Source organism: Nomascus leucogenys, chromosome 6 (genome assembly GCF_006542625.1).
Source record: "Nomascus leucogenys isolate Asia chromosome 6, Asia_NLE_v1, whole genome shotgun sequence".
In the NCBI taxonomy this organism is placed as follows: domain Eukaryota; kingdom Metazoa; phylum Chordata; class Mammalia; order Primates; family Hylobatidae; genus Nomascus; species Nomascus leucogenys.
The window spans coordinates 95,736,991-95,749,060 of NC_044386.1; the positions used below are offsets into that span (position 1 = coordinate 95,736,991).

The 12,070-nt window shown below is 42.6% G+C and overlaps 1 protein-coding gene across 1 annotated transcript in view; it reads right to left on the reverse strand.

Moving 5' to 3' along the window:
- ETFA (electron transfer flavoprotein subunit alpha) overlaps window positions 1-11,100 on the reverse strand; it is a 99,593-nt gene extending 88,493 nt beyond the window's left edge. Inside the window, exon 1 of the mRNA XM_003275417.4 lies at window positions 10,957-11,100. Coding sequence (XP_003275465.1) covers window positions 10,957-10,995 — 39 coding nt within the window. The 5' untranslated portion in view covers window positions 10,996-11,100. The remainder of the gene's footprint in view (window positions 1-10,956) is intronic.
- Window positions 11,101-12,070: the final 970 nt, after the last annotated feature.

The window sequence follows — 12,070 nt, forward strand, 5'->3', positions numbered from 1 at the left end:
TGCCTAGTGGACCTCTTTCCCTGTTACCCTACTAAATTCCAATTAATCATCCTTAGGTTTTTTGCGGAAAGGTCAATTCCTCCAAAAAGCATTAGTACAGTTGCAGTGGTAAAGAGTACAGGCTTTGGAGCCAGCCACGTTGCCTGGGTTTGAATCCCACCTCCACCATAACTTCTCAGTACCTCAGTTCTCTGACTGTAAAATGGAGATGATGATAATAATATTAATATCTCATAGAGTTGTTGTGAGGGTTAAATTAATAAATGTAAAGCTCTTGGAATGATGCCTGGAACATACTAAATCCTCAATAAATGTTAGCTACACATAAAAGCCTTCTTTGGACCGTCCCAGACTAGTTAGCTTTGCTAGCACCAACATGGTACCCTCTAATTGCCTTCATTACAGCACTTATCACACCTGATCATATTCACCTGATTGTCTTGTCTTCCCCCTTTGATATTGAGTACAGGAGCAATGTCTGATATTTCTTACCACTATAACCCTAGACTCTAGTATCCAGCAGAGAGCTGATACCAATAAGGGAAGTGAACATTCTTTTTAAAGAACTCTTCATTGGCCAGGCACAGTGGCTCACGCCTGTAATCCCAGCAATTTGGGAGGCCGAGGCCGGTGGATCACCTGAGGTCAGGAGTTTGAGACCAGCCTGGCCAGCAGAATGAAATCCCATTTCTCCTAAAAATACGAAAATTAGCTGGGCGTGGTGGCACACGCCATAGTCGCAGCTACTCAGGAGGCTAAGGCACAAGAATCACTTGAACCCCAGAGGTGGATGTTTCAGTGAGCCGAGATCGCACCGCTGCACTCCAGCCTAGGCGAGAGAGACTCCATCTCAAAACAAAACAAAACAAAACAAAACAGAACAAAACAAAACAAAACAGAACAAAACAGAACAAACGCCTCTTCATCAAAAGAATGAGAAGACAAGCCATAGACTGGGACAAAATATGTGCAAAAGACATATCTGATCAAAGACTGTTATCTAAAATACATAAAGAACCCTTAAAACTCAACATAAGAAATGAACAACCTGATTTAAATAGGGGAAAGGATCTGAACAGGTACCTCACCAAAGAAGATGGCCAAGAAGCATATGAAAAGATGCTCAACATCAACATGCTCACTAGGAAATTGCAAATTAAAACGAGATACCACTACACACTTATTAGAATGGTAAAAAACCAAAACAATGACAATACCAAATGCTAGTAAGGATGTGGAACAACAGAAACTCTCATTCATTGCTGGTAAAAATACAAACTGGTACAGCAACTTTGGAAGACAGGCAGTTTCTTACAAAACTAAACATAATCTTACCATACAATCTAGCAACTGCACTCCTTTGTACATACCCAAATGAGTTGAAAACTTAGGTCCACACAAAAACCAGACGTCTACAGCAGCTTTATTAATAACTGCCAAAACTTGGAAGCAACCAAAATGTCCTTCAGTAGGTGAATAAATATTCATACAATGGAATCTTATTCAGCAGTAACAAGAAATGAGAAAGACATGGAGGAACGTTGAATGCACATTACCTAGTGAAAAAAAAACAGTCTGAAAAGGCTACATGCTGTCTAATCCCAACTATATGACATTCTGTTAAAAGCAAAACTATAGAAACAGTAAAAAGATCAGTGACTGCCAGGGATTAGGAGAACAAAGCATAGAGGGTTTTTGTTGTTGTTGTTGTTGTTATTTTTTCCAGGGGGAGTGGGGGCGGGGGCATGAAACTATTCTGTATGATATAATAATGGTAGCTACCTGTCATTATACATTTGTCCAAACCCATAGAAGGTACAACACAAAGAGTGAATCCTAATGTAAACTATGGACTCTGGGAAATGCTGATGTCAATGTAAATTCATTAATTGTAACAAATGGACAACTCTGGTGGTGTATGTTGACAGTGGAGGAGGTTGTGGGTGTGTGGACCAGGAGGACTCTCTGTACTTTCCATTGGATTTTGCCATGAACCTAAAACTGCCCTAAAACATAAAGTCTATTTTCAAAAAATTTTATTTTTAGAGACAATGTCTTGCTATGTTGCCCAGGCTGTCTTCCAATTCCTGGGCCCAAGGGATCCTCCTGCCTTAGCCTCCTGAGTAGCGAGGACTACAGATGTGTACTACCACACAGGCTAAACTCTACTTAAAAACAAAACAAAAAAAACTTCTGCCAGGTGCAGTGGCTCACGCCTGCAATCCCAGCACTTTGGGAGGACGAGGCGAGTGGATCACCTAAGGTCAGGAGTTCGAGACCAGCCTGGCCAACATGGTGAAACCCTGTCGTCTCTACTAAAAATACAAAAATTAGCTGGGCATGGTGGCGGGCGCCTGTAATCCCAGCTCCTTGGGAGGCTGAGGCAGGAGAATCGCTTGAACCCAGGAGGCGGAGGTTGCAGTGAGCCGAGATTGCATCCTTGCACTCCAGCCTGGGTGACAAAGCACGTCTCCATCTCAAAAAAAAAAAAAAAAAAAAAGATTTAAATGTAAGACCTCGAACTATAAAAACCCAAGAAGAAAACGTAGGAAATGGCATTCTGAACATAGACCCTGGCAAAGATTTCATGACGAACACTCCAAAAGCAATTGCAACAAAAACAAAAATTTACAAGTGAGACCTAATTAAACTAAAGAGCTTCTGCACAGCAAAATAAACTGCCAGCAAAGTAAACAGACGACCTACAGAATGGTAAAAAAAAATTTGCAAACTATGCATCTGACAAACGTCTAATAACCAGAATCTATAAGGAACTTAAATCAACAAGCAAAAAACAACCCTATTAAAAAATGGGCAATGGACATCAACAGACACTTCTCATATGTGGCCAACAAGCATATAAAAAAATGCTGAACATTAACTAATCATTAGAGAAATGCAAATAAAAATCACAATGAGACATCTCACACCAGTCAGAATGGCTATTATTTAAAACTCAAAAAACAACAGATGCTGGCAAGGTTGCAGAGAAAAGGAACACTTATATACTGCTGGTGAGAATGTAAATTAGTTCAGCCGCTGTGGAAAGCAATGTGGCGATTTCTCAAAGAACTTAAAACAGAACTAACATTCGACCCAGCAATACCATAATTGGGTATATACCCAAAGGAATATGAACCATTCTACCATAAAGATACATGCATGTGCATGTTCATGGCAGCACTATTCACAGTAGCAAAGATACAGAATCCACCTAGATGCCCATGCAGGGGATGGACTAGGTAAAGAAAATGTGGTATATATACACCACAGAATACTACACAGCCATTAAAAAGAATGAGATCATGTCCTTTAGAGCAACATGGATGGTGCTGGAGGCCATTATCCTAAGTGAATTAATGCAGGAACAGAAAAACCAAACATGGAATGTTCTCTCTTGTAAGTGTCAGCCAAACATCGAGTACCTATGGATACAAAGAAGGGAACAATAGATACCTGGGCCTATTTGAGGGTGGAGGGTGGGAGCAGGGTGAGAATCAAAAAATAACCTATTGGATGCTATGTTCATTACCTGGGCAGCAAAATAATCTGTACATCAAACCCCCAAGACACACAATTTACTCATAATAAATCTGCACAGATACCCTGCAAACCTAAAATTGGCCCAGGAGTTTGAGACCAGCCTGGACAACATAGTAAGACCCTGTTTCTATGAAAGATAAAAATTAAAAAATTAGTCGGATGTGGTGGCGCATTCCCGTAGCTCCAGCTACTTGGAAGGCTGAGATGGGAGGATCATTTAAGCCTAGAAGGTTGAGGCTGCAGCGAGTCAAGATCACATCACTGCACTCCAGCCTGGGCGAGAGAGTAAGACTCCATCTCAAAAAAAAAAAAAAATTGGGGGGGGGGGGATATAGCAACGATAAATGATTTTAGACAAAACTAAAAAATGAAGTGATGTTTTTATCTAAAGAAAATCCTCGGCCAGGTGCGGTGGCTCACACCTTTAATCCCAGCACTTTGGGAGGCCGAGGCGGGCAGATCACGAGGTCAGGAGAGCGAGACCATCCTGGCTAACACAGTGAAACCCCATCTCTACTAAAAATACAAAAATTAGCTGAGTGTGGTGGCGGGCACCTGTAGTCCCAGCTACTTGGGAGGCTGAGGCAGAAGAATGGCGTGAACCCAGGCTGCAGTGAGTCGAGATCGCGCCGCTGCACGCCAGCCTGGGCAACAGAGACTCCGTCTCAAAAAGAAAGAAAGAAAGAAAGAAAGAAAGAGAGAAAGAAAGAAAGAAGAGAGAAGAGAAGAAGAGAAGAGAAGAAAGAAAGAAAGAAAAAGAAAGAAAGAAAGAAAGAAAGAAAGAAAGAAAGAAAGAAAGAAAGAAAGAAAGAAAATCCTCCACTCTATTACTTTATCACTCAACAGCAATACTTTAAGGCACCTCAGTGTACAAACATAATTTCACAGATATCCTTTCAGTGTTTTCCAGTCCTCTAACAAGATTAAACCTCTCCCAAACACTGTCTATATTCTGTAACAATGACCACACTTAAAATAATGTGTTTCTTCCTTAATCTGTTTGCATCACAAGGGCAGGGACTAGGTCTGTCTTGTTCTCCACTGTGAACTTGGTATCTACCTCTCTGGCACAAAGCTAGCTGGCACTCAATGAATAGTAACTAAATGAAAACTTTTCTTAAAATTATCAAAAACTAAAAAGCAACTGTTTCCTCATTGATAATGTAATCATCTAAACATGTATAAGGGTAACTAAACAGTATATAAACTGTTACATCACTAAAACAGACACCCCATCATGCTTTTAGAGAAGTTCTCTATACTCTGTTTAGACTTGGTTGCAAATAGCTAAATATGAAGTTTTCTTTCTCATGCCAGCCACATACCCTTATAAAGTTGACTGGCCTTTATGAGATAGTATACTTCTTGTGGGCAGGATTTAAAGAGGTTATCACCCTCTCTGCACCCTCTCAAAGCTAAACTTCTTGAAAATAATTTCCACAGACACCAACTCTATTACCTCACCTTCCATTTTTTCAGTTACTCATGCAAACTGGCTTTCACTTCCACAACACTGAATCCAATCTTTCCAAAGTCACCAAAAACTTCATTATGGCTAAGTCCAATGAACACATTTTGGTCCTTCTCTTTTTCAACCTCAATAGTTTTGGTTTTTTTTTTTTGTGGGGGTGGGTGTTTGAGATTGGGTCTTGCTTGCTATGTTGCTAAGTTCTTTGAGACCAGTCAGGCTGGTCTCCTGGACTCAAGTGATCCTCCTGCCTCAGCCACGAGTAGCTGTGACTACAGGCATATGACACTGTGCCCAGCGTCAGCCTCATTTTTGACATTGTTTTTGCTTGTCAGTTTTTTAGAGTTCTTGCTGTGACTTGAACTGTATATTCACATAGTAAAGTACCACAGATGCTAGAAGAAGAAAAAAAGCTGGAATCTAATTCTCTACCCTTACAAACCCACTCATAACCTAAAGTAGTAAGAATGATTTTAACCTATACTTCCGCCCCAACCATCTTTGGAAACTAGGTGTAATGAGGGTATAGAGGGCAGGGGAGGGTTTTTTTGCTTCTTCTTTTTTTTTTTTTGAGACAGAGTCTCGCTCTGTCGCCTAGGCTGGAGTGCAGTGGCACGATCTCAGCTCACTCCAACCTCCGCCTCCTGGGTTCAAGCAATTCTCCTGCCTCAGCCTCCTAAGTAGCTGGGATTACAGGCACGCAACACCACACCCAGCTAATTTTTGTATTTTTAGTAGAGATGGGTTTTACCATGTTGGTCAGGCTAATCTTGAACTCCTGACCTCGTGATCCGCCCTCCTCAGCCTCCCAAAGTGCTGGGATTACAGACGTGAGCCGCTGTGCCCAGCCGGTTTTTTTGCTTCTTAATTAAAAAAAGAAAAACAGCAAGAATAAGCTATAAAATCTTTCTGAGTCATACCCAAAAGGATAAATAATATAAAAAGTCACTTATCTCTATTTTAACATACATTTTGTAATTTTAAAAATGTATATTTCTGTACTTTAAATACTTCCTTTAATCTTTTAGTAATAAAATATAGCAGCTTTTAATCATGACCAGAAATGTTATATGACATTGACTGTAATACTAAAAACACAGTCAATTTACTTCACTTTAAGAACAGACAAGACTCTTAGTAGACACATTGGCAGGCATCATAATTTTACTGAATTCACCTTATGCAATAAATTTTCTTTTAGAATCACACCAAAATTGGCTCTCTTTCTTCTTTCAATAGAAATTAAAATTTGCATGCAAATTACAGAGTTCAATCTTATTCATCAATACTAGACAGAAAAGTGTCATGTTCCTTCACACCAGTTTCATAGCTTCTCAGTCCTGATATTCCTTCCCACCTGACAATAAACACAGTAACAAGAGTACTCAAATGACCTTGAAATTGTTTTCACTCACCACATAAATTTTTTTGCATCTTATTCTTCAATAAATCAATTTCAAGAGCAAATTAATAAATAACAATAATTAGGATTAACATCCCTGCAAGAATATTAACTAATTGCAAATGCCTATTTTCCTCTTGGTGTGTTCTCTAGCTCTTCATTATAGATACAAAAACTATCTTTGTTAACAGATGACTTTAAAGACCATTGCCACACACATAAGGATGAGACTTTACTCAATGGCACAAATCCGCCAGAACTAAAAATGGAACTTAGATATCAAATGCAAGTCATTGAACTTATATTCTAATAGTTTAACAAAGTGGTTTAAAAAAAGACATAAAATTTACCATCTTAACCTTTTTTTTTTGGAAACAGGGCCTCACTCTGTTGCCCAGGCTGGAGGGCAGTGGTGCTACCTAGGCTCAATGCAGCCTCAAACGCCCAGGTTCAAGCAATTCTCGTGCCTCAGCCTCCCAAGTAGCTGGGACTACAGGTGTGAACCATGGCGCCTGGCTAAATTGTTTTTTTTTTTTTTTTTTTTTTTTTTTTTTTTTGGTAGAGATGGGGTTTCGCCATGTTATGCAGGCTGGTCTTGAACTCCCGAGCTCAGGTGATCCATCTGCCTCAGCCTCCCAAAGTGCTGGGATTACAGGTGTCAGCCACCATGGTTGGCCCCATCTTAACCATTTTTAAGTGTTAAGTGTTAACTATATTCACATTGTTAACAGTTTATGGTAATCTTTCAACTGTAATTCCTAACTTTATTTTTTTAAATATGGTTTTGGAAATGTATCCTCTTCCTAAATGCATTAACGGTTAGCTACAGAACAATTTTTTTTTAATTTCAAGAGTGGGGATTTGAGATAAGCTATTTTGACTTTGTGATATCATAAACATATATATGTAAACAAACAGGAGTCAGATTGAATGGGCCCCACTTTACAAACATGAGGCAACTTGAGTATAAGGTAGAAATGTATTATCCTAAAAAAGGATCCATGTATCCATAAATCCATAAATATGCAAGAAGATAATGTTCTTCCTTATAGTAGAATAACTAAAAATTGTAGAAGGTATCATGGAAATAGAAAATCACCATTTTGCATCACAGTAATCATTTCTCAGGCAAAAATCATCAACAGATGCTAAGACTGGGTACAGATCTGATGAGAAATAAGAGAGTCACATAGTCTCAACGCATCGCCTCACAAATTAGTTAAAAATTACAAAAGGAGGAGTATTAACTTGACAGTGGAGAAACCTGGCAAACAACACTTTGGCTAAGTAACTAAAGTTAGCATTACCACTAATGGGATAAACCAACATTAAGTACCTGCTAATATGATGCACGGGGAACACAATACCACTTTTGTGATATTCCCACCAAGAATACATGACCTGAATCTAATCATGAGGAAACACCAGACAAACCCAAATTGAGTGACAGTCTGGAAAATAGAAGGCCTGTACTCTTCAAATACACCAATGTCATCAAACCCAAAGGAAGGCTGAGGAACCTTTCTAACAGAGTACAGAGACATGAAAATCACTTGCAGGACATCTAGAGTATCTTACACCAGAATAAGGAAAATTGCTATAAACTGTACGAATGGGACAACTGGCAAAATTGAACATCCGTAGATTAGAAAACAGTATTTTATGGTGAAACTTCCAGATATTGCCAATTACAGTGTAGTTAGAAAGTGAACCTCTTTGTTCTTTTAAAATATCACTCAATTATTTAGGAGTAAAGGGCACATTTGCAACGTACTTTCAAATGGTTCAGAAAGATAGTATTATGTATATATGTGGAAAGATAAAGCAAATGTGTCAAACTGCTAACATGCTGGGAAAACCAGGGGAAGGGTTTTGAGATTTCTTTGTACTATTCTTGCAACTTTTCTGTAAGTGCAACTATTTCAAAATTTAAAAAGTTAAATACAGGTATATGTCCCTATTAATATATGGGTCCACTTTAGAAGTGTTGCCACCATTTCTTTTATGCTAGAAATCCAAATCTCTCCAACATTCTTAATGACTTTAAAACAGCTATTCTAGGCCGGGCGCGGTGGCTCACGCCTGTAATCCCAGCACTTTGGGAGGCCAAGGTGGGCGGATCACGAGGTCAGGAGATCGAGACCATCCTGCCTAATACTGTGAAACCCCGTCTCTACTAAAAATACAAAAAAATTAGCCGGGAGTGGTGGCAGGCACCTGTAGTCCCAGCTACTCAGGAGGCTGAGGCAGGAAAATGGCGGGAACCCGGGAGGTGGAGCTTGCAGTGAGCCGAGATCGCTCCACTGCACTCCAGCCTGGGCGACAGAGCGAGACTCCGTCTCAAAACAAAAACAAAAACAAACAAACAAAAAAAAACAGCTATTCTACTTAGCTTGACTTCAAATTTTAAAAATAAGTCAATGTCAAAGTCTTTGGCAAACCACAATGAATATCTGGAAGTAATGTCTATACACATTAGCCAATGATGTGGATAGTAAGAATTACTTAATCATTCCATTTTTTTCTGTTAGCTCTACAAAATTACTGAGTCCTAAATTCCATCCCCCACCACAATGATAATTTCACTTAGGCCAGACTTGTAATCTGTCCACAAAACTGTTTTCCAACTGCAGCATAAAGCAGCATTCTTCTGGCTCAGGTTCCTGGAATTTCCCCAAATTCATGACTTTCACTTGTTTAGGTCTAGATCCGCAACCAGGAGAAAACATGTCCCGAGGGGAAGACAGGACACTAACCTGAAAGACATGGGTTTGAACTCTTTAGGGGAGGGTAGGGTCAGGACTTTTTATTAAACAAGGAATACGCACAAGAAAAAAAGATGTCGCCGGGCGCGGTGGCTCATGCCTGTAATCCCAGCACTTTGGGAGGCCAAGGCAGGTGGATCACCAGGTCAGGAGATCGAGACCATCCCAGCTAACACGGTGAAACTCCGTCTCTACTAAAAATAGAAAAAATTAGCCGGGCGTGGTGGCGGGCGCCTGTAGTCCCAGCTACTCGGGAGGCTGAGGCAGGAGAATGGCGTGAACCTGGGAGGTGGAGCTTGCAATGAGCCGAGATCGCGCCACCGCACTCCAGCCTGAGCGACAGAGCAAGACTCCGTCTCAAAAAAAAAAAAAAAAAGAAAAAATATGTCTAAGGCCAGGTGCGGTAGCTCAGGCCTGTAATTCCATGACTTTGGGAGGCCGAGGCAGGTGGATCACTTGAGGACAAGAGTTCGAGACCAGCCTGGGCAACATGGGGAAACCCCGTCTCTACAAATACAAAAAAAAAAAAAAAAAATTAGCCAGGTGTGATGACGCACACCTGTGATCCCAGCTTCTCGGGAAGCTGAGGTGGGAGAATCGCTTGAACCTGGGAGGCGAAGCTTGCCGTGAGCCCAGATCGTTCCACTGCACTCCACTCCAGCGTGGGCAACAGAGCCAGAACTTGCCTCTTAAACAAACAAACAAACAAACAAAAGTCTAATGTCTACAGACATCTAGAAAGAGCTCCAGCTATGCCTCAGAGACAAAAATCCCAGGAGTGGATGGGAAAATATCCATACATACACACAAAAAAAGGAGAAAACGTACAAACCATCAGGTAAGTTTCTGACCCAAGTTTACCAATCTTGTTTCTCATTTCACCTAAATGTAAACTAGGAAAACTACAGAATCCACAATATAAATTATTGTCACTTGACTTGTGACTGGTCAGTCTCCAAATACCCCTCCCACAGCTTGAGAAGAAAAATATGTTTCCTATCAGTCCTTCTCACAACAGAAGAGAGAAATGTGGTTTGTCACTAATGAAACACTGAAAATGTACCACTGTCACCAGTTAACCTATTTAACCTACAGTCTGCTGGTTAAAAGCAGATCAGCCTGCAGCATATAAAAAGACGTCTGCCTTTCAAAACTGGCTAAAGCTGTCAAATCGGATCGCAGATTTTACAAATACAATCACCTTTTAAATTCAGCTCTGCTCCATAAACTAGAAAGCAGAGCCAGCTTCCATAACTGGCCACGCAGCCTCCCACCCCACTCCACCCCCGCCCTTGACAGTGAGTGGGTCGGAGCAGCCACAATGCGCCCAAAATGTTTAATTCTTCCAGAAATGCCGGCCTCCGGGAGGAATCTAGGTTTGAAACTTTCCCCAACAGGGTATTCCCCGGTGACATTTTGCTCCCTCGGGTGTGGAGCAAGTGTGGAGGACCTGGCGGCCCGAAAGTGCCCAGCGTGACCGACAAAGATGGGAAACAGCAGGGCAGAGAGTGGGCCAGGAGAAGGGGCAGCAGACGCGCAAATTCACATCATTCGGGGTCACCCTGACCCCCAAACCTCTGACTTCTGCCCCGAGCTGACGGCCCGCAGGGAGTCCAGGGCAGGCCCCAGAACTTTGGACCCAAGTCCCAGGCGAGGACCGGCCTGCGGGCGCGAGGGCTGGTCGAGTCTGAGGGGGCCAGTGACCTGTGCAAGACCCCATAGGGACGGCGGGTTGATGGGGGACCCTCCCTGGGTTCGCCTTCCCAGTCAGGACTCACCGCCCGCCAGAGCTGCCCCGGAGCCGCCGCTCGGAACATGGTCTCTGCTTCCGCCGCAACCTCGGTCTTACAGCAGCCCCGTGCCCGGCTAACTGGCGCCGCCTCAGCCAGTCACCTAATGCTCGCGAGACGCGCGAACAAGATAACACGCCCTAGGCCGGGAGCACGAGCCAGCGGTTCCTGCCTGCCCATTGGGCGGCTGCCGCAGCCAATAGACGGCGGGAAGTTAGGGGCTAGACTGGGAAGTGGGGCAAAGGTGAGGCTATTCCCCGCGGACCTTCGAGTAAGCCGGGTCCGCGGAGCTGCCGAGACAAAGCTGGCCACCCGCTGATGACCGAGCTGAGGCTGTACTGTCTCACAGCCCCGCAATGGGCAGCATTGCTAGAGTGGACTTCAAAACTGAGCTGACCTCGGGGCCAACTGCAATTAGATACCTTTCCCGTATGCCCCTATTTCCCCCTCTATTTCCCCATGGTAGCAATTGTCACGTGGTTTGTAATGACCTAAGTACTTGTCTGTGTCACCCATCTGACTAAAGATCTGTAAGGGCAGAAAGTATGCCCTACTTTTTTTTTTTTTTTTTTTTTGAGACGGAGTCTCGCTCGCTCTGTCACCCAGGCTGGAGTGCAGTGGCGCAATCTCGGCTCACTGCAAGCTCCGCCTCCCGGGTTCACTCCATTCTCCTGCCTCAGCCTCCCGAGTAGCTGGGACTACAGGCGCCCGCCACCACGCCCAGCTAATTTTTTTGTATTTTTAGTAGAGACGGGGTTTCACAGTGTTAGGCAGGATGGTCTTGATCTCCTAACCTCGTGATCCGCCCGCCTCGGCCTCCCAAAGTGCTGGGATTACAGGCGTGAGCCACCGCGCCCGGCCAGTATGCCCTACTTTTAAATTTTGCGTCTACCTGCAACACCTAGCACAATGTCTGGCCCATACTAGGCATTCAATCAGTACGTGTTGAATCAATAAGCAAATGAATAAATGACTGCTAATGAGTCTGGACTTTATCACGAAATTTTTAAGAAGGGAAGTGGTATGTTCAGAAATTGTCTCAATTCCCAATTCAGCAACAACCTACCTTTCCAATGTTATCTAGTCTATCAACAAATCCCGT